Genomic DNA, 27,537 nt, shown 5'->3' on the forward strand with positions numbered 1-27,537 from the left:
CTGTAGGTATGTGGGATGAGCATAAGAAGATCTGTAGATATGTGGGATGAGCGTAAGTAGATCTGTAGATATGTGGGATGAGCATAAGAAGATCTGTAGGTATGTGGGATGAGCGTAAGAAGATCTGTAGGTATGTGGGATGAGCGTAAGAAGATCTGTAGGTATGTGGGATGAGCGTAAGAAGATCTGTAGGTATGTGGGATGAGCGTAAGAAGATCTGTAGGTATGTGGGATGAGCGTAAGAAGATCTGTAGGTCTGTGGGATGAGCGTAAGAAGATCTGTAGGTATGTGGGATGAGCGTAAGAAGATCTGTAGGTATGTGGGATGAGCGTAAGAAGATCTGTAGGTATGTGGGATGAGCGTAAGAAGATCTGTAGGTATGTGGGATGAGCGTAAGAAGATCTGTAGGTATGTGGGATGAGCGTAAGAAGATCTGTAGGTATGTGGGATGAGCGTAAGAAGATCTGTAGGTATGTGGGATGAGCGTAAGAAGATCTGTAGGTATGTGGGATGAGCATAAGAAGATCTGTAGGTATGTGGGATGAGCATAAGAAGATCTGTAGATATGTGGGATGAGCGTAAGTAGATCTGTAGATATGTGGGATGAGCATAAGAAGATCTGTAGGTATGTGGGATGAGCATAAGATCTGTAGGTATGTGGGATGAGCGTAAGAAGATCTGTAGGTATGTGGGATGAGCGTAAGAAGATCTGTAGGTATGTGGGATGAGCGTAAGAAGATCTGTAGGTATGTGGGATGAGCGTAAGAAGATCTGTAGGTATGTGGGATGAGCGTAAGAAGATCTGTAGGTATGTGGGATGAGCGTAAGAAGATCTGTAGGTATGTGGGATGAGCGTAAGAAGATCTGTAGGTATGTGGGATGAGCGTAAGAAGATCTGTAGGTATGTGGGATGAGCGTAAGAAGATCTGTAGGTATGTGGGATGAGCGTAAGAAGATCTGTAGGTATGTGGGATGAGCGTAAGAAGATCTGTAGGTATGTGGGATGAGCGTAAGAAGATCTGTAGGTATGTGGGATGAGCGTAAGAAGATCTGTAGGTATGTGGGATGAGCGTAAGAAGATCTGTAGGTATGTGGGGTGAGCGTAAGAAGATCTGTAGGTATGTGGGGTGAGCGTAAGAAGATCTGTAGGTATGTGGGGTGAGCGTAAGAAGATCTGTAGGTATGTGGGGTGAGCGTAAGAAGATCTGTAGGTATGTGGGATGAGCATAAGAAGATTTGTAGATATGTGGGATGAGCGTAAGAAGATCTGTAGGTATGTGGGATGAGCATAAGAAGATTTGTAGGTATGTGGGATGAGCATAAGATCGATCTGTAGGTCTGTGGGATGAAGTCCCCAGGAAAGATAAAAGTGCAAAAAGCATGCCCTCAACAATCTTTTTATTGTTTTGTTTATGATATAAAAATAATGTTAATCTTTCAGAATATTTACTCTTTATAATTATAGGAACATAACTGACATTGGACAGTCACACTATACAGTAATGATATACAGTTTTAAATGTTCTATGTACAATGCATATTTTTTCTGCTATGTTCCAAAATATACACAAATGTTTGCAGGAAGATTATAATAAATACACATTAACATGACAATTATACACGACATTCATCATCAAGTAAAATAACAAATATTCAAAGTTTACTCAAAAACATTAGAAAAAATGATATTGGGGACAACATATATCGTATTAGCAGTTCATCTGTACTTCTATTTTAGTACATTATTTTTATTCTAATCTTTGGTAACTTAACTTGTTATTTGTCATAATATTTCATTGCTAACTTACTGATGTTTCATCAACAGTAACCTTTTTATCAGTTACGTATAAAGCTATTGTAACAGATATCTTTGTTGTAATATTCTAAGTAAAAAAATCAATATATATACTGCAAACATTATGTACTTAAGTTCTTCATTATTTAAAGAATTGAGTTCACCAAATGTAGTTATTGCTAGTATATAACGTTTATATCACGAAGCCTACAGCTGTTTTATATTGAAGTCTTCCTTGGTGTTGATCTGTACATCTGAGACGGGTAACTGGTAAACATTATATTAATTATAATGTACTACAATGGATTGAGCAAAGATGTGTTTTCTGTGATATATATGTATATTGATTTCATGAGATTAAAGTCATCAATAGTACATACTAGGCTACACTCTCAAATTATATGCAAACCTTCAGCATCTGTATCACTGAAGTTTTCTGAGGTGCTGTAAAGATTAGTGATTAACCTTGAATTACCTCCCCTTAACAAAATGCTTTATTGGTTTCCATTCATTTAAAACATCCTACATTAATTTACAATATGTACCCACAGCATGTAAATTGTGCATGAAAAATATGTACACTTGATGGAAACCAAGGAGTTCTTTACACTTCAAAACCCCCATTTATAAATTACAAGTGATATATCAAAATACTACATTTTCATTGAATAGGAAAATATGGAGAAAGATGCTAATGAGAACTATGATACGAATTCTGTAAAGTTTGGACCCAGAGGGAGATACGACTAAGGAAGTAGCCAAATAATATTGCACCACTGTGTCCGTGTGTTGATAGTTTGTATAACACACCTGGGCTGTATAAGGTTTCCATGTGTTTTATATACAGGTTGTATAACACACCTGGGCTGTATAAGGTTTCCATGTGTTTTATATACAGGTTGTATAACACACCTGGGCTGTATAAAGTTTCCGTGTGTTTTATACACAGGTTGTATAACACACCTGGGCTGTATAAAGTTTCCATGTGTTTTATACACAGGCAGGTAAAACAAATGTTATACATCAATTTGTCAAGATGATGATACTAAAGGCAGCAGAGTATCTATCAGACATTCTTAGTTTAGCTGATTGTGGATAGGGTTGGATGTTACAGGATGTTGTTAAAGTCAGTGGTCAGTAAAGTCAGGTTTCACTGTATAGTAAATCTAGTTTATATACCACCATTTGTCCATATAAAGTTTGCCATCATGAATACGTTTAGATATGGGTCAGTAAAGTCAAATAAAAGTTGAGAAAGGAAACAAGACATTTAAGCTCTGGGTGATGTGGCAAATAGAGTAGATGGGGCATTTATTGGTGTTTTATTTCAAACGCAAATATCAATAGCTTGATAACTTTGTTCTAATATGATATCACATTTGTATTCCAATAAATTAGTTCTAGAGATAAATTTATCTCTCATAAGCATTTACTACAATTAGTAATAATTAAGCTGACCTCTAGTAATTAGTGGTAGCTCGTTATTCTACAAGCAGATTCCTGATTACCTACAATAATATATATACATTTCTTGGATAATACAATTGTATATAGACGGAGTTGGGGGCAGACTCTATTTGGACACCCATATGAAATGTCTATAATAACTTCAGTAGTCACAAACCAGTACTTCCTTACTTAAATGTCAGTTAGTACTAAGCAACTGCTGTTGTTGTGATTTGTCAATATAAGACTATAATCAGGAATTGGAATGTTTGAACAGCACAATCTTGAAATCAAGGTAGAGGACCCGCTGTGGATACGATAGCTCGTCGGGTCGACAGATAGTATGGAGGTCTATGACTCACCACAGTTAGACCGATAGTATGGAGGTCTATGACTCACCACAGTTAGATAGTATGGAGGTCTATGACTCACCACATTTAGACAGATAGTATGGAGCTCTATGACTCACCACAGTTAGATAGTATGGAGCTCTATGACTCACCACAGTTAGACAGATAGTATGGAGGTCTATGACTCACCACAGTTAGACAGATAGTATGGAAGTCTATGACTCACCACAGTTAGACAGTCTGATGTCACAGGTATGATCCGAGGGGGACCAGACATCAGTCTGATGTCACAGGTATGATCCGCGGGGGACGAGACATCATACAACACAATACAGGTCTAATGTCACAGGTATGATTCGAGGGGGACGAGACATCATACAACACAATACAGGTCTAATGTCACAGGTATGATCTGCGGGGGACGAGACATCATACAACACAATACAGGTCTAATGTCACAGGTATGATCCGAGGGGGACGAGACATCAGTCTGATGTCACAGGTATTATCCGCGGGGGACGAGACATCATACAACACAATACAGGTCTAATGTCACAGGTATGATCCGAGGGGGACGCGACACCATACAACACAATACAACTCTGATGTCACAGGTATGATCCGAGGGGGACGAGACATCAGTCTGATGTCACAGGTATGATCCGAGGGGGACGAGACATAATACAACACAATACAGGTCTGATGTCACAGGTATGATCCGAGGGGGACGAGACATCAGTCTGATGTCACAGGTATGATCCGAGGGGGGACGAGACATCATACAACATAATACAGGTCTAATGTCACAGGTATGATCCGCGGGGAACGAGACATCAGTCTGATGTCACAGGTATGATCCACGGGGGACGAGACATAATACAACACAATACAGGTCTAATGTCACAGGTATGATCCGAGGGGGACGAGACATCATACAACATAATACAGGTCTAATGTCACAGGTATGATCCGCAGGGAACGAGACATCAGTCTGATGTCACAGGTATGATCCACGGGGGACGAGACATAATACAACACAATACAGGTCTAATGTCACAGGTATGATCCGAGGGGGACGAGACATCAGTCTGATGTCACAGGTATGATCCGAGGGGGACGAGACATCATATAACACAATACAGGTCTAATGTCACAGGTATGATCCGAGGGGGACGAGACATCAGTCTGATGTCACAGGTATGATCCGAGGGGGACGAGACATAATACAACACAATACAGGTCTGATGTCACAGGTATGATCCGAGGGGGACGAGACATCATACAACACAATACAGGTCTGATGTCACAGGTATGATCCGAGGGGGACGAGACATAATACAACACAATACAGGTCTAATGTCACAGGTATGATCCACGGGGGACGAGATATCAGTCTGATGTCACAGGTATGATACGAGGGGGACTAGACATAATACAACATAATACAGGTCTAATGTCATGTAAATGGTCTTAGGCGGAAGATACATATTTCTAATGTTCAAAATTATTAAAATATCTAACAAATCAAGAGCAGATACCACAACTATATCTACTGACATTACAATAAATACATTATTTATAATCTTTTGTTTGTTATAAATAGGTTTTTAGTGTCTATTATGGACAGGTTAATTTTGGGTGTCCATAGTAAAGAGATTATTTGGTTCTGTTCAAAACAGGTTTTTTTTGGTACTCATAAATAACAGGTTTTGGTCTACCATAGCTAATCATCATACATATGGTTTGGAGGTCATGTTTTCATGATATAAATTTACACACAAAATTCTCACATCACTGTCATCGTTACAATATATACACGCAAAATTCTCACATCACTGTCATCGTTACAATATATACACGCAAAATTCTCACATCACTGTCATCGTTACAATATATACACGCAAAATTCTCACATCACTGTCATCGTTACAATATATACACGCATAATTCTCACATCATTGTCATCAAAATATCTACCCATATAATTCTCGCATCATTGTCAACACCAATTATTTACAAATGAAATCTCAAACATCATTGTTATCAAATTAATGACAAGTAAAATCTCACACCACTGGCAACATCAAATTAATCTTAGATAAACTCACAATCTTAGATAAACTCACAATCTTTGCTAATGAATTCAATGCTAATCACTTTCATTATCAAATGAATGCATTCGAGATTCAAGTCCACACTCCATACATCATTAAAGTTCTGATTATTGATCATCTTATACTAAACTTATTTTCTTTTCTTCATTATGTACATCTGGCAATAAGCCATGTCTGATAATAAGCCATGTCTGATAATACGCCATGCCTGATAATAAGCCATGTCTGATAATACGCAATGCCTGATAATAAGCCATGTCTGATAATAAGCCATGCCTGCATGGTAATAAGCCCATCCATTACTATTCCTTTCTCCTACAATAAGCCGACAGGTGACACTCTACATTTAAGTTTTTTATTATTATTATCATATTGGGGCCCCAAATGAAGATAAATTACAGGTCTGGATCAATACTGTAGTGCTATACATAAATGAACTCATCATTCGTAGTTTCTTTTTACTTTGTTTACAACATAAATTATATATTTACATTTACACTGTAGCCCCACTATATAACTTTACCACGCTCACTTGGAAGTTATGAGTCCATAACTTCCAAATCTTTATTATGACGTCATTAATATAGTGACGTCATAATTGTCACGTCGGCGATAACGAAAGATGGCTGTTGAAAAGGCTGTTCCGTCTTTGACGATAATAATTTGTTCATTCATTGTCGGAGCAAAATTCCTGGATATAGTCTTTAAAAATCGTTGTCAAATGTAAATATAAGTATTGAACTGCTTTTAATTCAAATTTGCCTTTGTCCAGTTGGCATTCATCAGCCCATAACTTCCAACTGAAAGCAGTTCAATGCTTCAATGTACAGTATGAATTTAAACTCAGTAAATTGTTGATAGAGTAAATTGATGAGAATTACCAATTAAAAGATTAACCCTGTCTTTAATATAATCTTTAACCCTCTGTAGTAGCTATCCCGATATTTACCTGAAAACACAGATATAGCTCATCAGAAAGTATGCAAAAGGCAGCTTCAGATGTGAAAAATTGTATAGCCCTGGGGGTATTACGCAGGAAATTAGGGTACCGGGTATATATGCTCTCTTTCCATAATGAAGAAAATTTTAATAATCGTGAACCTATGAAAGTATGATTTACAGGAATCCCCTTGTCTTGCCTGGAATCTCTACGATTGCCTGTATGAGAAATTGCCATAGCCCGAGGCTAGCTAACTGTCGGTATATCACTACGTATGTTGACTGTAGCGTTCTGTACAATATATATACATCCTACTATCACATTTATAATCATCCTGATATATTATATTACCTCAAATTAAAAATATACATTACATAACAATAGATATACCAGTATATGTACCAGATCTGTATGAGTATACCAGAACTTCACAATACACATACATGTACATACTTAAATTTCAGATTAATTTTGAAAAAAAATCCAAGGCTTTCCCAACTTTTCTTTACCGATTTATAAAGAAAACGATATGTAACTTTTATTTATAAAATGAGATCAGAATGTTGTTGACAAAGCATTTTATAACACAATATGAAATACTTACATAATAAGATTAACAAAAGCTTATTACCTTTGAGACCGTTTACACCTCAAGTGAAATTGGAGTAAAATTTAAAGCTTGTTACATTTCTAAACTTTAACATTTTAAACTTTTAACATGTTTTATTGAAAGCGGTATAATAAAGCTGTTATGTACATCAGCATGTAACAGTGTTACAGTGGTGATATATACAATTTAAAATCCTATATCATCATCAACTACGGTTCCATTAAGATTAATATAAAATCTGATTATATAACTTACAAAAATCACAGTTTAAATTCATTCAGAAATGTCCTGTGGACCAGGAGAACATTATACGTTAGTATATGACGATATTTTTGGTGTACAGAATACAACAGTTTCTGACCTCGCTCACATACTAGTCATCAGCACTTTTCAAGCAGTGTAAGTTCTCTAAAGCTTCACACCAAAAGCTCTGTTATTTGTAAACATATTTTTGAGATATCAACAAATCTAAAACTTACAAAAAAATACTTTAATATGTGTGGTTATAATACAAATCTAGAAATAATTAAAAAAAAAAATTCAATATGTGTCAAACTTTGTAACTGCATGGTTTAGATAGATATTCCTAAAGTTATTTGGCTCACAGGTCAATGTATTTTGGTTTATATTTCCTAATTTGAGTGATAAGTTCTTAAACGTTTTTAATTTTAAAACAATTTCATGATCACACAAAATTACTATTTTTTCCCCTCAATATTCTGAAAGTGAATGCGCTGACGAGTGATGAAGCTGAACATTAATGACTCAGTCAGTGACGACAAGGTGAAGACTGAAGATAATCCGACTAATGCCTTGGACAACTCTCATTCATAATGTTCTTGCAGTTTGCCCTGAGGTAAAAAGACCGGTATCCATCACGTTTTTTAAACAAGACTTTTAGTGATATTTCTGTTAATATGAACACAGTAGAAAAAATATATCACTAATATATATATCTTAATATTAAGCAACACCTATCTGGTAAGTATAGATATATCATTTGATTTCATAAACTGTTGCATCTTCCGTTCGTCCTCTGCAGACATGAAGCTATGACACAGCTTTTTGTCTCGTATATCTCCCCAGCCTCCGTTTGGTTTAGGATCGCGGATTTTGATCTTGGATGTGCCAGCGACCTTCATAACATTGGGATTGAGGTGCTGGTGATTGTCCTGGAGAATCTTTTCAATCTGTTTTTGTTTTACCAGTGGTTCACACTTTTTGCCTTTATGATGTACTCCACTGGAAAAGAAAAACAAAAAATTATTGTACTTTAAGTGAATGGAATATGTTAAAAAAAAAAAAAAAAAAAAATCTGAACCAGGCAAGGAATAGAATCTATCACTGTTATGAGATGGAAATAGAGATCTGAACACAAGACTTAGAGGAAAAGAATCTATCACTGTTATGTGATGGAAAAACAGATCTGAACCAAAGACTTAGAGGAATAGAATCTATCATTGTTATGTGATGGAAATAGAGATCTGAGTCTATGACTAAGAGGAATAGAATCTATCACTGTTATGTGATGGAAATAGAGATCTGAGTCTATGACTAAGAGGAATAGAATCTTTCACTCTTATTTGATGGAAATAGAGATCTGAACACAAGACTAAGATGAATAGAATCTATCACTCTTATGTGATGGAAATATAGAGATCTGAACCGAAGACTTAGAGGAATAGAATCTTTCACTCTTATGTGATGGAAATAGAGATCTAAACACAAGACTTAGAGGAATGGAATCTATCACTCTTGTGTGATGGAAATATAGAGATCTGAACCTAAGACTAAGAGAAATATAATCTATCACTGTTATGAGATGGAAATAGAGATCTGAACCTATGACTAAGAGGAATAGAATCTATCACTCTTATGTGATGGAAATAGAGATCTGAACCTAAGGCTAAGAGGAATAGAATCTATCGCTGTTATGTGATGGAAATAGAGATCTGAGCACAAGACTTAGAGGAATAGAATCTATCACTCTTATGTGATGGAAATATAGAGATCTGAACCTAAGACTTAGAGGAATAGAATCTATCGCTGTTATGTGATGGAAATAGAGATCTGAACCTAAGGATAAGAGGAATAGAATCTATCGCTGTTATGTGATGGAAATAGAGATCTAAACACAAGACTTAGAGGAATAGAATCTATCGCTGTTATGTGATGGAAATAGAGATCTAAACACAAGACTTAGAGGAATAGAATCTTTCACTGTTATGTGATGGAAATAGAGATCTAAACACAAGACTTAGAGGAATAGAATCTATCACTCTTATGTGATGGAAATAGAGATCTGAACCTAAGGATAAGAGGAATAGAATCTATCGCTGTTATGTGATGGAAATAGAGATCTGAGTCTATGACTAAGAGGAATAGAATCTATCACTCTTTGGTGATGGGAATAGAGATCTGAACCTTAGACTTAAGATGAATATAATCTATCACTTGTGTGTTAAGAGGCAAAATTCTGAACTGATGGCTCCATGGCTAAGAGGAATAGAATCAATCACTCTTATGTTGGTATACATACATAATCCTCACCTCAATATAGACTATAATAGAAATGGAACTTTAACACCTTTATAAGATGTGGAGGACTTAGGACCTTTCTCTCTGGTGTAGTTGACATACAATTACAGACAAAATCAATAGAACCTATTACACCTATACCACAGTATTAAAACATGTCAGCAAATAATCTTGTGCAGTAAAATTGACATTTCCTAGCAACGTTTGGAGTCCTAAAAGATGTACCTAAGTGTATACTGACAGAAGTCAATAAATGAGAGCGGATCCCAGATGTGGCTTCAAAATTTACTTTAATGGTTTCATTGAGTGTCCATTAATCCTGGTATGTACTGCTGGGCAAACATGACATCATAACACCATAACATTCAAATGTAGCTTTAAGTGAACAAGATTCCTGGTGATTTTTTTTTTTTTTGATAAATGAGAGTTCCTCAAGTCTTAATACAAATGAGAGTTCCTCAAAAGTCTTCATATAAATGAGGGTTCCTAGGGAGTCTCTATATCAAATGAGAGTTCCTCACAAATCTTTATATAGTCTTAGTACAAATGAGAGTTCCTCCCAAGTTTTTATATAAACAAGAAATCCCCATGAGTCTTTATATAAATGAGAGTTTCACACAAGTCTTTATATAAATGAGAGTTTCACACAAGTCTTTATATAAATGAGAGTTTCACACAAGTCTTTATATAAATGAGAGTTTCACACAAGTCTTGATATAAATGAGAGTTTCACACAAGTCTTTATATAAATGAGAGTTTCACACAAGTCTTTATATAAATGAGAGTTCCTCATGAGTCTTAGTATAAATGAGAGTTTCACACAAGCCTTTATATAAATGAGAGTTTCACACACAAGTCTTTATATAAATGAGAGTTTCACACAAGTCTTTATATAAATGAGAGTTTCACACAAGCCTTTATATAAATGAGAGTTTCACACAAGTCTTTATATAAATGAGAGTTTCACACAAGTCTTTATATAAATGAGTTTCACACAAGTCTTTGTATAAATGAGAGTTTCACACAAGTCTTTATATAAATGAGAGTTTCACACAAGTCTTTATATAAATGAGAGTGTCACACAAGTCTTTATATAAATGAAAGTGTCACACAAGTCTTTATATAAATGAGAGTGTCACACAAGTCTTTATATAAATGAGAGTTTCACACAAGTCTTTATATAAATGAGTGTTTCACACAAGTCTTTATATAAATGAGTGTTTCACACAAGTCTTTATATAAATGAGTGTTTCACACAAGTCTTTATATAAATGAGAGTTCCTCATGAGTCTTAGTATAAATGAGAGTTTCACACAAGTCTTTATATAAATGAGAGTTTCACACAAGTCTTTATATAAATGAGAGTTCCTCATGAGTCTTAGTATAAATGAGAGTTTCACACAAGCCTTTATATAAATGAGAGTTTCACACACAAGTCTTTATATAAATGAGAGTTTCACACAAGTCTTTATATAAATGAGAGTTTCACACAAGTCTTTATATAAATGAGAGTTTCACACAAGTCTTAATATAAATGAGAGTTTCACACAAGTCTTTATATAAATGAGAGTTCCTCATGAGTCTTAGTATAAATGAGAGTTTCACACAAGTCTTTATATAAATGAGTTTCTCACAAGTCTTTATATAAATGAGAGTTTCACACAAGCCTTTATATAAATGAGAGTTTCACACAAGTCTTTATATAAATGAGAGTTTCACACAAGTCTTTATATAAATGAGAGTTTCACACAAGTCTTTATATAAATGAGAGTTTCACACAAGTCTTTATATAAATGAGAGTTTCACACAAGTCTTTATATAAATGAGAGTTCCTCATGAGTCTTTGTACTTGTTAGAAGTAGAGTTTCTGATGATTTTTTTTATATAAATCAAATAAAAAGTATTTATATAAATGAAAGATCTTCACTATCTATTACATATGAGGGATGATTGATAAGTTGTGTTGAGCCTCATATTGAAGGAGGTACTCATTAGGATGTTCTTTTTAAGTCCTACTATTCTCTGACTATATAGGGCCGTGTGCCCAAGGACTGGTCTCATTTGGTTGGTTTATATCGACGAGGTAGCACTCTAAAGTAAACAAAACAAGCGGCTTTTGCAAAATGGACAAAATCGGTTAGGGTTGGTTAAAGTTTCAGTTTGGACCATTCATCGACAAAACACAACTCATTAGAGATATATTTGAAGCCATGATACATATGTACAACTTTGCATTTATCACCAGTCATATTGCATGGTGTCCTTTTAGACTACTAGCTTTGTAGATACATTTGTTTGGCATTATATAAATATATATATATATATATCACAGCAAACATAACATAACATTGAAAGGCCACGCTTAAACGGTACTGTAATATGCTACCATAGGGAAATGTCACAACTCCAATATCAGGTAGAATGATCCGGGTCACATTATTCTGAGAAATTCAGGAGTACCTGACCATACCAGGGGAACCACAAACTAAAGCAGAGAGTAGATAGTCATGAGAAGCACTGGAAATCAATATTATTGTCCTTCGTCTACCGGTGAATTAAGACAGCAGACAAGCACCTCATACTGAACTGGAAGAGAGAGAGGTATAGAGTTGGAACTTTTACTACTGGTAATAAAACTAGACAAGGAAGTCTTGAGCCAAATGTGGTTCTGATGGTACAGGGAGGAAGTCTTGAGCCAAATGTGGTTCTGATGGTACAGGGAGGAAGTCTTGAGCCAAATGTGGTAACTCTGATGTATAGGGTGGAAGTCTCGGGCCAAATGTGGTTCTGATGGTACAGAGAGGAAGTCTCGGGCCAAATGTGGTTCTGATGGTACAGGGAGGAAGTCTTGGGCCAAATGTGGTTCTGATGGTACAGAGAGGAAGTCTCGGGCCAAATGTGGTTCTGATGTACAGGGTGGAAGTCTTGGGCCAAATGTGGTTCTGATGACACAGGGAGGAAGTATCGGGCCAAATGTGGTTCTGATGTACAGGGTGGAAGTCTTGAGCCAAATGTGGTTCTGATGGTATAGGGAGGAAGTCTTGGGCCAAATGTGGTTCTGATGGTACAGGATGGAAGTCTTGAGCCAAATGTGGTTCTGATGGTACAGGGAGGAAGTCTTGTCCCAAATGTGGTTCTGATGGTACAGGGTGGAAGTCTTGAGCCAAATGTGGTTCTGATGGTACAGGGAGGAAGTCTTGGGCCAAATGTGGTTCTGATGGTACAGGGAGGAAGTCTTGGGCCAAATGTGGTTCTGATGTACAGGGTGGAAGTCTTGAGCCAAATGTGGTTCTGATGGTACAGGGAGGAAGTCTTGGGCCAAATGTGGTTCTGATGACACAGGGAGTAAGTCTTGGGCCAAATGTGGTTCTGATGACACAGGGAGGAAGTCTTGGGCCAAATGTGGTTCTGATGACACAGGGAGGAAGTCTCGGGCCAAATGTGGTTCTGATGGTACAGGGAGGAAGTCTTGGGCCAAATGTGGTTCTGATGGTACAGGGAGGAAGTCTTGGGCCAAATGTGGTTCTGATGGTACAGGGAGGAAGTCTTGGGCCAAATATGGTTCTGATGGTACAGAGTGGAAGTCTCGGGCCAAATGTGGTTCTGATGGTACAGGGAGGAAGTATCGGGCCAAATGTGGTTCTGATGACACAGGGAGGAAGTATCGGGCCAAATGTGGTTCTGATGGTACAGGGAGGAAGTATCGGGCCAAATGTGGTTCTGATGACACAGGGAGGAAGTCTCGGGCCAAATGTGGTTCTGATGGTACAGGGAGGAAGTATCGGGCCAAATGTGGTTCTGGTGGTACAGGGAGGAAGTATCGGGCTGTATGCAGTTCTGATGGCTCAGTGAATTACAATGTTTCAAAACAGCAATTATACCAAATAAACCAATTGATCAATCTGAACTAGAAACCAATCTATCATTGTTAGCTAATGGTTCAAGAGAAATTCATGCGTAAGTATGCATGAATTACATGATAGTGATGGCATGATCACTTAAAACCTACTTTTATAAATATGTGTTGCTGAAATCTTCCTATTTAAAGGGCAGTTAAACAGATTGAACAACAATAGTTAACACTAAGAAATTGATAATTCAGTTAACTATGAGTAAATATGTAAGTAAAACATGGGCAATGAACCTAAGTCTTGATTAAGATTCTTATCTGTATGTGGCTACAGCTAAGCTGATAAAGCTATCAGTATTTTCATTGTTTAAAGGGCCGTAATAGCTTAGACAGAGCACCAGCCTTTGAAATAACCTCAGGTGAAGATCTACGGTGCATGGTTCTCATACGCTTCCTAATCTCATGTCGATTTGTGTTTTCTTGAAAAGCTAAGAAAAGGGCTGGTCTGTGATTACATGGTTGTTGGGAGTTGATGCCATGATGACCACTAGCAAATATAAATATAACATTTTTACAATTCCCCCCACAACTAATACAAATATAACATAGTTTACGATTACCGCCAAAACTATATATTTATATATGTTTTATGATTCCTGCCACTAACGAATATGAACATATATCATATTTTATGATTCCTGCCACAAATATAAATATATATCATATTTTATGATTCCCAACACTAACAAATATAAATATATATCATATTTTACGATTTCCCTCACTAACGAATATAAATATATATAATATTTTACGATTTCCCTCACTAATGAATATAAATATACATCATATTTTACGATTTCCCTCACTAATGAAAATAAATACATATCATATTTTACGATTTCCCTCACTAATGAATATAAATATATATCATATATTACGATTTTCCTCACTAATGAATATAAATATATATAATATTTTACGATTTCCCTCACTAATGAATATAAATACATATCATATTTTACGATTTCCCTCACTAACGAATATAAATATATATCATATTTTACGATTTCCCTCACTAACGAATATAAATATATATCATATTTTACGATTTCCCTTACTAACGAATATATATATATATCATATTTTACGATTTCCCTCACTAACGAATATAAATATATATCATATTTTACGATTTCCCTCACTAACGAATATAAATATATATCATATTTTACGATTTCCCTCACTAATGAATATCAATACATAATGATATTTTACGATTTCCACCACTATATCATGTGGTGAGAGTAGTTGTTAGCTTTGTTTTGGTGCATACACATGTAGCAGGAACATGGTGAAGATAAACAAAATCACCATGCATCATCAAAACGGAATAGTCTGTTTACCCTAAGAAAGCAAGTAGAGCAAGAAATCTTGAGTTTCAAATCCCATTTGTATATTGGTGTCCCAAATAGTGTATTTTTGCAGCAGGCATTTCTCACACAATATGGAAGCTAAACAGTAGATCAAGTTCATATTTGAAATGCAATATCAATGTCCTTAATAAGGGTAGTATGAACTAGTTGATGGTTAAAATGATTCCTATTATTTCAATTTGAAAATCCTTTACAAGGAAAGAATACCCCTTTAACTGCCCCATAATAATTGTGTAGTGACAGACTGGATGCAGGTCAGTGGCAATGACAGTACTGTTAAATGATATGTGAAATGATATATGGCATACATTTGCAATCAGTATTATAACTGATTTTGTTTAATATTTATTTATTCTACATGCTATAAATTCATTAACTTCCCTGATATTATAACACTGCTATACATCCCAAACAACATCTGATCAATATCATCTCCGGACCTTGACTGGTCAGATTTGGATCTTTTCTCGAAACTGACACCACTCTAATCCCAGCAATATATATTCATTGTACAGTACAAGATCTTGATGTATCATAATTCACGATTCCCACAACTAACAAATATCAATATATCATATGTTACATTAGTTTTAAAACCTAATTGTTAACAATCGAGTATACCCTGCTTTATAGAATGCCAGTAAAGACGATTGAGTATACCCTACTTTAGAATGCCAGTAAAGACAATTGAGTATACCCTACTTTAGAATGCCAGTAAAGACAATTGAGTATACCCTACTTTAGAATGCCAGTAAAGACAATTGAGTATACCCTACTTTATAGAATGCTAGTAAAGACAATTGAGTATGCCCTACTTTATAGAATGCCAGTAAAGACAATTGAGTATACCCTACTTTATAGAATGCCAGTAAAGACAATTGAGTATGCCCTACTATAGAATGCCAGTAAAGACAATTGAGTATACCCTACTTTATAGAATGCCAGTAAAGACAATTGAGTATACCCTACTTTATAGAATGCCAGTAAAGACAATTGAGTATACCCTACTTTATAGAATGCCAGTAAAGACAATTAAGTATGCCCTACTTTATAGAATGCCAGTAAAGACAATTGAGTATACCCTACTTTATAGAATGCCAGTAAAGACAATTGAGTATACCCTACTTTAGAATGCTAGTAAAGACAATTGAGTATACCCTACTTTACAGAATGCCAGTAAAGACAATTGAGTATACCCTACTTTATAGAATGCCAGTAAAGACAATTGAGTATACCCTACTTTATAGAATGCCAGTAAAGACAATTGAGTATACCCTACTTTATAGAATGCCAGTAAAGACAATTGAGTATACCCTACTTTATAGAATGCCAGTAAAGACAATTGAGTATGCCCTACTTTATAGAATGCCAGTAAAGACAATTGAGTATGCCCTACTTTATAGAATGCCAGTAAAGACAATTGAGTATACCCTACTTTATAGAATGCCAGTAAAGACAATTGAGTATACCCTACTTTATAGAATGCCAGTAAAGACAATTGAGTATGCCCTACTTTATAGAATGCCAGTAAAGCTGACATCTCCTAATGATAATCAACTGAATCATGACTGGGTTTCACCATCGAAGATAATGTCAGGGATGTGGACCACATAAAATGTGTCGATTAAAACTATCTCAAACTAACTTGGATACCATTCACATAGTATAAAAGCATGATAAATTAAATATGAGCAGTTCCATAATTGATTAGAACTCTTTTTTATTGAAGATAATAATGTTACTGATTAATTCAACAATTAATTGTAATTACAATTATAAATCTAAACTTTCAATGATTACCTGTGAATTTCTATTTGATTGCCACATCATCATCACAGCTGTTAGGTTAAAATTAACACAACTATTGGCTTGTGCAGGAACAATCAATGACTCTGGGTATAACCTGTCGTCCATAATTCATACGTCCGTTGGAATCAATAGTGCATTAACAACGACATGGATATACATGACGATAGACATGTTAGAGACCACCGAGACTTATAATGACATTAACGCAACATCCGACCCATTTTTATTGTCATACAAGCTATTATTCAGCATCGTCTACGGTTCCATACGGCTGTGATTTCTGATCATGGCCAGCTTCTACAATTGTCTAACCATAGACAGAAGATTTCGATGAAGTCTCACTTGAATATAACCAGCCATCAACTTGTTAAGCTTAACTGGTAACCATTCTTTCTCTAATTCAAACCCTTAAAACTTGGCAAATGTTGTGATATTGTAATCTTAGAAAAAATTACAGATCCTCACTTGATTTTTTTGTTTCTTCCATTTTCGAATGATTTTAGAATTTATTCATGATATTTTCAACTTGATTAATTGTATTTCAGATTTTTATTTTTAGGTGTTTGCCAATGATCTAGTCATATTTTCTAATAACTTTCATCTTAAACAGTGACCTTGACCTCTGACCTTTTTTCCTGATAAGAAATTCCAAGCAAGCAGCCCTGATTAGCATGCCTGCAGAGTTTGAAGTCTAAGTTTCAATGATTGTCCCATCTGAATTTGAGTTATTGTTCAGGGATCTAATTTCTTTTTATAGTAACAGAATGACCTTTGACATTCTTACCAGACCCCTTGACCCTGTAATTATATGGATTCCCCTCCAAAACGGCATTTCTGCAAAGAACACACCATGCGGATGCCCTGTATGTCTACATTTTTTATGACATTTTCTTTATAAGTAAGATTTAAGAAACATACACTGCTGGTGTATCGAAACACATCTCTCATTTCCCAGAAATGTCACATTTATCTCGGACAAAAAATTCTTAACATCCATCAGCAATGCCCAGACATTTTAGTGCATTATTATTAGATTGGCAAGTAACACAATTTTGTCTTTAATATTGGCACACAGTATGAAAACAGCCCTATCATTACAGAGGCCAAACCATATCACAGAATTGGTAATAAAATAGTATCGACCCTAGCCCTGCAGAGTAAAATGTCATCAAATATGAACGATCATTTGGATAGAGCTGTTACAGAAATGGACCGATAGGTGACAGGCGTGTTATTAACACACCTATTCAACCACTAAATCACTAAATTCCTAAAACATGAAGTGATACATGTTACACTTTTATCTGCCAGTAACACTTCAGATCACAAACGGTGTAAAGTACTCTTTGGTGACAGCAGTGATATTTTGGCTGAACAGTGCTTTCATCAATTAGGCATTATCTGTCTTTTTTGTTGTGCGAAAAATATGATAGCACTCTGTTTTGATCCTATGATAGCACTCTGTTTTGATCCTTCAATTTAAATTTGGTCTGGAGCAATTTACCATTTTGCTCAAAATTGTGTTTCTTATACGTTTCTCACTCAATCCCTGGGTCTGTAATCACATCTTTATATCACTGTCATGATCATTGATTTCAGTTGTGACATCCTTTATATTATCTTATTTACGTATCTGTTCAGAGACGATAAGAAAATTTACTTCGCTTTTTCATTTTTTTACCAACTTCCTCTACAAGATTGATTACATGCGTATTGCTGTGAAGACACTTTTAATGATAATAAACTTGGGTTTTGCTATTCAAGAGTCATAAAGGTTCAAGAAAAGTCGCTTTATCTCACGATGGCTCTTTGAAATCATAATTCGGAACACAGATTGGTCCACTCTTTGGTCAAAATAACAACAAAGACCTCCCTATTTGACATGTAATTATATTATCAGGCTTCAAAAACATCATTAAGGTACTCCTGTTATTTTGTTATTTGTGTAAAAGAAATTGTGAGATCTGCAGTTTCGCAACAAATTTGGGAAAACAGGAACTTCTTGTTATTATTGAATCTTACCCCTAAATCTGTTTCTTTACACTACCTTCCTCGACTTCAGTGAAAAGTATCTTAGTAGTAGGGAAAACAGTGAGGGACTAGGAGTTGGATTAAACTTACCAATCTCCCATATGAAACACACGTGTTGCCTTCATCTTCATGACCTGCACCTTGTTAGCGATACACTTCATACTCAAGTGTTGTAGAGTCCAGTCCCAGTTGTAATCATCAAAGTCACAGAACTCCTGTTAGTTAAGACGATCCTTGTAGTTTTTATAAGCATGGGTATATACTATAAACCTACTAATTATGACAGACAGACAGACAGCAGACAGACAGACAGACAGACAGACAGACAGACAGACAGACAGACAGACTTTCTTTATTTCCTCTTTTCAGAGATTTACAGATTTGCTTCTATTGGGAAAAACACAAAAGTAAGTAAGATTACTATTGTCCTTAATCAATATGTACTTTCATGATAAGTGGTTATATTAAGTGACAGTTTTATTTATATTTCCAGGTCAGACAATGATCCATCAATTATTAATTTCTATGAACAATTTCATGAACATAAACAAATAATCATATTCCCAGGTGAGGGTTCCAATACACATATATTTTAATTGTGTCTAGGGATCATTCCAGGTACTCTCACAAAAAAGAATGGTCAAGGTTTTTTTCAATGGTGTAAACTTTTCCAAAATTCTTTAGCAAAAAAAGTAGTTTTCATGATTGTTACTTTCTGTATTATCGGTAATTCTATTTTAAGGTATGTATTTTTCATGATTTTATTCTATCATTGAATAAAAAACCACAAAAATGACATTTATAGTAAGTGTTTTATAAATTATGAATGAACACCAATAAGCCATACAGTAGAGACTCGATGATCGATCAAGCTAACTTTATTTCCCTGCAGAATTGTCTAGGTGATGGAACAGGTAGATTTTTTTAGACAATATTTTCCAGACAAGACAAGTAAAAACATAGCTCTGATAGTACAACAACCAGCCTTTCATTATTGATATCTGTGTCCATGTTTGCTTACCTTAGCACATTTTTTTATTTCGTTCCACAGATCCCTTGCAAATGTCATACCCATATTATGTCTAGAGGAGATGAAGGTCGCCAACTCCACCTGGAACATACACCATAACATGATGGAGATTAGAAAATCAGGGGTCAATTGGTCAGTAGAACAGAATTCAAGGTTAAGGTCAGCACCTCAAAGGTCAACAGAACAGAAATTAAGGTTTAGGTCACCCACAAAGGTCAACAGGACAGAAATTAAGGTTTAGGTCACCCACAAAGGTCAACAGGACAGAAATTAAGGTTTAGGTCACCCACAAAGGTCAACAGGACAGAAATTAAAGTTTAGGTCACCCACAGAGGTCAACAGGACAGAAATTAAGGTTTAGGTCACCCACAAAGGTCAACAGGACAGAAATTAAGGTTTAGGTCACCCACAAAGGTCAACAGGACAGAAATTAAGGTTTAGGTCACCCACAAAGGTCAACAGGACAGAAATTAAGGTTTAGGTCACCCACAAAGGTCAACAGAACAGAAATTAAGGTTTAGGTCACCCACAGAGGTCAACAGGACAGAAATTAAGGTTTAGATCACCCACAACATTATAAGCAACAAATTCATTAGCATACAGGCAGAGGTCAAAGTAAAGGTCAAGTATCAATGTATATCATTAACATACAGGAAGATGTCAAGGTCAAGTATCAATGTATATCATTAACATACAGTAAGAGGTCAAGGGTCAACATCTTTCATTCGCATACAGGCAGATGTCAAAGTAAAGGTCAAGTATCATTATCTATCATTAACATATAGGGAGAGGTCAAGGTCAAGTATCAATATATATCATTAACATACAGGAAGAGGTCAAGGGTCAACATCTATCATTAGCATACAGGCAGAGGTTAAGGTCACGTGTCAATATCTATCATGGACATACAGCTGATGTCAAAGTCATTTGTCAATATATATCATCAGATTAAAGAGTAATATTGAGGTAATACACCCAATATATATGCTCAGTATAGACCAATTCAAGGTTAAATGATGAATGTTTGTCAAAAAAGAAACTTGAGGTCAAGGTTCAAGGTCTCCAGTCAAAACAAGAGAATTTCTAAGTCAGTAGGTGGGTTATCATCATCAGTAAATGAAAGGAATTCAGAACTGCTGCCATTTGATAACAGCACGGAATCCATGGTCGGTATCACCACAAAATCAGGGGTCACAGGGTCAGGGCCAACACAAAGTCAGGGGTCACCTTATAAAACACCTGTGAGTGTAGAACGTCAGGGTACGTACCTTTCCAGAGTTGACCACAAAACTTTGTGTTTTATCATAGTTCCCAGCAGTCAACATTCTACATTCTTTACAATCCCTGTAACAAAGACATTCAATGTATAAATCGACTCCAACACATAATGTACTTCAATGATATACAGCAATCATAATCACTGACTACAACAGTGAAACAGAATTCCACTGTATCAACAAGGACACTCATTTCATGGTTTTAATGGACAGAAAATAACCAAACTAAAACAGGAACCGAAGAGACATCAAACCTAAAGGACAGACAAGACGAAACCCTAATAGGATAATAAAACTATTCTTAATGTTCAGCAATAAAATTTTACATGTTACACAGTGAATTCTCTAGAAAGAACCATTAAACCTAAATTATGTACCTTTGACACATAGCTTCAACATTATGGGCCTCTGGAATTAAACTGACCTTTTCTTTAAGTTATTCATCATCTGTATAACGGTGATGATGTCTGGGGCCACATAGTAGTCCTCCTCCAACAGTAACACATGACCCGTGTAGTTCTTCATCACTTCTAGTTTATCAAATACACGGTCCAACTGTCAACATAAAACACTAATAGTTTATCAAATACACGGTCCAACTGTCAACATAAAACACTATAGTTTATCAAATACACGGTCCAACTGTCAACATAAAACACTAATAGTTTATCAAATACACGGTCCAACTGTCAACATAAAACACTATAGTTTATCAAATACACGGTCCAACTGTCAACATAAACACTATAATTTATCAAATAATCTTCCTTCCCACAACTAAGAAGCGAATAAAAACTGGGTAAATTTTATTGTTTTCATCAAAATTACCATTACAGTCCGACCTCTTTTCTCCCTTACATTTTACATTACTGTACAAGTTGTCTGACCTCTTTTCTCCCTTACATTTTACATTACTGTACAAGTTGTCTGACCTCTTTTCTCCCTTACATTTTACATTACTGTACAAGTTGTCCGACCTCTTTTCTCCCTTACATTTTACGTTACTGTATAAGTTGTCCGACCTCTTTTCTCCCTTACAATTTACATTACTGTATAAGTTGTCCGACCTCTTTTCTCCCTTACATTTTACATTACTGTACAAGTTGTCCGACCTCTTTTCTCCCTTACATTTTACATACTGTATAAGTTGTCCGACCTCTTTTCTCCCTTACATTTTACATACTGTATAAGTTGTCCGACCTCTTTTCTCCCTTACATTTTACATTACTGTACAAGTTGTCCGACCTCTTTTCTCCCTTACATTTTACGTTACTGTATAAGTTGTCCGACCTCTTTTCTCCCTTACAATTTACATTACTGTATAAGTTGTCCGACCTCTTTTCTCCCTTACATTTTACATTACTGTACAAGTTGTCCGACCTCTTTTCTCCCTTACATTTTACATACTGTATAAGTTGTCCGACCTCTTTTCTCCCTTACATTTTACATACTGTATAAGTTGTCCGACCTCTTTTCTCCCTTACATTTTACATTACTGTACAAGTTGTCCGACCTCTTTTCTCCCTTACATTTTACATACTGTATAAGTTGTCCGACCTCTTTTCTCCCTTACATTTTACATACTGTATAAGTTGTCCGACCTCTTTTCTCCCTTACGTTTTACATTACTGTACAAGTTGTCCGACCTCTTTTCTCCCTTACGTTTTACATTACTGTACAAGTTGTCTGACCTCTTTTCTCCCTTACATTTTACATTACTGTACCATCAGGAAATTACAATCCTTTCCTATTCAGCCATTTTCCATATTACATCATAACTGATTTTTAAATTTCTGAATGCTAAAAAATATCTTCTGTATTTCAAATTATTTTGTGGTGACACTTTTTGTGGTTAATTATTTTGTGGGTGCAAACTTTCATGATTTAGCACCTGTAACAATAATATAAATGTAACACATGCAACAATATTTGTTGTATTATATGTTATACAGTACCTCATTCAAGATTTGAAATTGCTCGCAGAACAAAAATCTGCTTTGAATAAAGTAAAATTCAAAACCTACACCTAACACAGGAGACAAATATGGGACTTGTTGAGGGTAACATAAGAGACAAATATGGGACTTGTTGAGGGTAACACAGGAGACAAATATGGGACCTGTTGAGGGTAACACAGGAGACAAATATGGGACTTGTTGAGGGTAACACAGGAGACAAAATGGGACTTATTGAGGGTAACACAGGAGACAAATATGGGACCTGTTGAGGGTAACACAGGAGACAAATATGGGACTTGTTGAGGGTAACACAGGAGACAAATATGGGACTTGTTGAGGGTAACACAGGAGACAAATATGGGACTTGTTGAGGGTAACACAGGAGAAAAATATGGGACTTGTTGAGGGTAACACATGAGACAAATATGGGATTTGTTGAGGGTAACATAAGAGACAAATATGGGACTTGTTGAGGGTAACATAAGAGACAAATATGGGACCTGTTGAGGGTAACACAGGAGACAAATATGGGACTTGTTGAGGGTAACACAGGAGACAAATATGGGACTTGTTGAGGGTAACACAGGAGACAAATATGGGACTTGTTGAGGGTAACACAGGAGACAAATATGGGACTTGTTGAGGGTAACATAAGAGACAAATATGGGACTTGTTGAGGGTAACACAGGAGACAAATATGGGACTTGTTGAGGGTAACACAGGAGACAAATATGGGACTTATTGAGGGTAACACAGGAGACAAATATGGGACTTGTTGAGGGTAACACAGGAGACAAATATGGGACTTATTGAGGGTAACACAGGAGACAAATATTGGACTTGTTGAGGGTAACACAGGAGACAAATATGGGACTTGTTGAGGGTAACACAGGAGACAAATATGGGACTTGTTGAGGGTAACACAGGAGACAAATATGGGACTTGTTGAGGGTAACACAGGAGACAAATATGGGACTTGTTGAGGGTAACATAAGAGACAAATATGGGACTTGTTGAGGGTAACACAGGAGACAAATATGGGACTTAAGCTTGTTGAGGGTAACACAGGAGACAAATATGGGACTTAAGCTTGTTGAGGGTAACACAGGAGACAAATATGGGACCTGTTGAGGGTAACATAAAAGACAAATATGGGACTGGTTGAGGGTAACACAGGAGACAAATATTGGACTTGTTGAGGGTAACACAGAAGACAAATATAGGACTTGTTGAGGGTAACACAGAAGACAAATATGGGACTTATTGAGGGTAACACAGGAGACAAATACGGGACTTGTTGAGGGTAACACAGGAGACAAATATGGGACTTGTTGAGGGTAACACAGGAGACAAATATTGGACTTGTTGAGGGTAACATAAGAGACAAATATGGGACTTGTTGAGGGTAACACAGGAGACAAATATGGGACCTGTTGAGGGTAACACAGGAGACAAATATGGGACTTGTTGAGGGTAACACAGGAGACAAAATGGGACTTATTGAGGGTAACACAGGAGACAAATATGGGACCTGTTGAGGGTAACACAGGAGACAAATATGGGACTTGTTGAGGGTAACACAGGAGACAAATATGGGACTTGTTGAGGGTAACACAGGAGACAAATATGGGACTTGTTGAGGGTAACACAGGAGAAAAATATGGGACTTGTTGAGGGTAACACATGAGACAAATATGGGATTTGTTGAGGGTAACATAAGAGACAAATATGGGACTTGTTGAGGGTAACATAAGAGACAAATATGGGACCTGTTGAGGGTAACACAGGAGACAAATATGGGACTTGTTGAGGGTAACACAGGAGACAAATATGGGACTTGTTGAGGGTAACACAGGAGACAAATATGGGATTTGTTGAGGGTAACACAGGAGACAAATATGGGACTTGTTGAGGGTAACATAAGAGACAAATATGGGACTTGTTGAGGGTAACACAGGAGACAAATATGGGACTTATTGAGGGTAACACAGGAGACAAATATGGGACTTATTGAGGGTAACACAGGAGACAAATATGGGACTTGTTGAGGGTAACACAGGAGACAAATATGGGACTTATTGAGGGTAACACAGGAGACAAATATTGGACTTGTTGAGGGTAACACAGGAGACAAATATGGGACTTGTTGAGGGTAACACAGGAGACAAATATGGGACCTGTTGAGGGTAACACAGGAGACAAATATGGGACTTGTTGAGGGTAACACAGGAGACAAATATGGGACTTGTTGAGGGTAACATAAGAGACAAATATGGGACTTGTTGAGGGTAACACAGGAGACAAATATGGGACTTAAGCTTGTTGAGGGTAACACAGGAGACAAATATGGGACTTAAGCTTGTTGAGGGTAACACAGGAGACAAATATGGGACCTGTTGAGGGTAACATAAAAGACAAATATGGGACTGGTTGAGGGTAACACAGGAGACAAATATTGGACTTGTTGAGGGTAACACAGAAGACAAATATGGGACTTGTTGAGGGTAACACAGAAGACAAATATGGGACTTATTGAGGGTAACACAGGAGACAAATACGGGACTTGTTGAGGGTAACACAGGAGACAAATATGGGACTTGTTGAGGGTAACACAGGAGACAAATATTGGACTTGTTGAGGGTAACACAGGAGACAAATATGGGACTTGTTGAGGGTAACACAGGAGACAAATATGGGACCTGTTGAGGGTAACACAGGAGACAAATATGGGACTTGTTGAGGGTAACATAAAAGACAAATATGGGACTTGTTGAGGGTAACACAGGAGACAAATATGGGACTTATTGAGGGTAACACAGGAGACAAATATGGGACTTGTTGAGGGTAACACAGGAGACAAATATGGGACTTGTTGAGGGTAACATAGGAGACAAATACGAGACTTGTTTAGGGTAACACAGGAGACAAATATGGGCTTTGTTGAGGGTAACACAGGAGACAAATATGGGACTTGTTGAGGGTAACACAGGAGACAAATATGGGACCTGTTGAGGGTAACACAGGAGGCAAATATGGGACTTGTTGAGGGTAACACAGGAGACAAATATGGGACTTGTTGAGGGTAACACAGGAGACAAATATGGGACTTATTGAGGGTAACACAGGAGACAAATATGGGACTTATTGAGGGTAACACAGGAGACAAATATGGGACTTATTGAGGGTAACACAGGAGACAAATATGGGACTTGTTGAGGGTAACACAGGAGACAACTATGGGACTTGTTGAGGGTAACATAGGAGACAAATATGGGACTTATTGAGGGTAACACAGGAGACAAATATGGGACTTATTGAGGGTAACACAGGAGACAAATATGGGACCTGTTGAGGGTAACACAGGAGACAAATATGGGACTTGTTGAGGGTAACACAGGAGACAAATATGGGATTTGTTGAGGGTAACACAGGAGACAAATATGGGACTTATTGAGGGTAACACAGGAGACAAATATGGGACTGGTTGAGGGTAACACAGGAGACAAATATGGGACTTGTTGAGGGTAACACAGGAGACAAATATGGGACTTGTTGAGGGTAACATAGGAGACAAATATGGGACTTGTTGAGGGTAACATAGGAGACAAATATGGGACTTATTGAGGGTAACACAGGAGACAAATATGGGACTGGTTGAGGGTAACACAGGAGACAAATATGGGACTTGTTGAGGGTAACACAGGAGACAAATATGGGACTTGTTGAGGGTAACACAGGAGACAAATATGGGACTTGTTGAGGGTAACACAGGAGACAAATATGGGACTTGTTGAGGGTAGCACAGGTGACAAATATGTGACTTGTTGTGGGTAACACAGGAGACAAATATGGGACTTGTTGTGGGTAACACAGGAGACAAATATGGGACCTGTTGAGGGTAACACAGGAGACAAATCTGTGACTTGTTGAGGGTAACACATGAGACAAATATATAAGGTTCACTGTACCTTCCATAACCAGTGGTGTTTGGTCTGACAGTATTTCGGTTCTCTGTAATGTCCATATTTATCTGGAAATGCTGCATTATTGCACTTTTTCTTTAATGCCCTGAAAGAATACAGCATCACATTGAAAGGTAACATTATATACATCTAATGATACACCATCACATTGAAAGGTAACATTATATACAATGTACATCTAATGATACACCATCACATTGAAAGTGACAACATATATATTTCACAATAACAAGGGAAGCTGTGATAATCTAACATGAATGACTCTTTCATCAATTAACTGATGATCACAAAAATGCCTGATGTATCATGAAACATTTAAAACTGGAGATTGTAGGCATTATATGCGATCATTCTTTAAACATCACAACC

The 27,537-nt window shown here is 36.5% G+C and overlaps 1 protein-coding gene across 1 annotated transcript in view; it reads right to left on the reverse strand.

Annotated features, from left to right (window-relative positions):
* Positions 1-7,964: 7,964 nt before the first annotated feature.
* The window catches only part of LOC117338838 (alpha-1,6-mannosyl-glycoprotein 2-beta-N-acetylglucosaminyltransferase-like), a 68,023-nt gene continuing 48,450 nt past the window's right edge, over positions 7,965-27,537 (reverse strand). The window contains exons 5-10 of the mRNA XM_033900196.1: positions 27,154-27,253; positions 21,652-21,782; positions 21,219-21,294; positions 19,942-20,031; positions 19,011-19,135; positions 7,965-8,498 (exon numbers count right to left, since the gene is read on the reverse strand). Of these exons, the coding sequence (XP_033756087.1) occupies positions 8,231-8,498; positions 19,011-19,135; positions 19,942-20,031; positions 21,219-21,294; positions 21,652-21,782; positions 27,154-27,253 (790 nt within the window). The 3' untranslated portion in view covers positions 7,965-8,230. The remainder of the gene's footprint in view (positions 8,499-19,010; positions 19,136-19,941; positions 20,032-21,218; positions 21,295-21,651; positions 21,783-27,153; positions 27,254-27,537) is intronic.

This window comes from Pecten maximus, chromosome 12 (genome assembly GCF_902652985.1).
Source record: "Pecten maximus chromosome 12, xPecMax1.1, whole genome shotgun sequence".
NCBI lineage: Eukaryota > Metazoa > Mollusca > Bivalvia > Pectinida > Pectinidae > Pecten > Pecten maximus.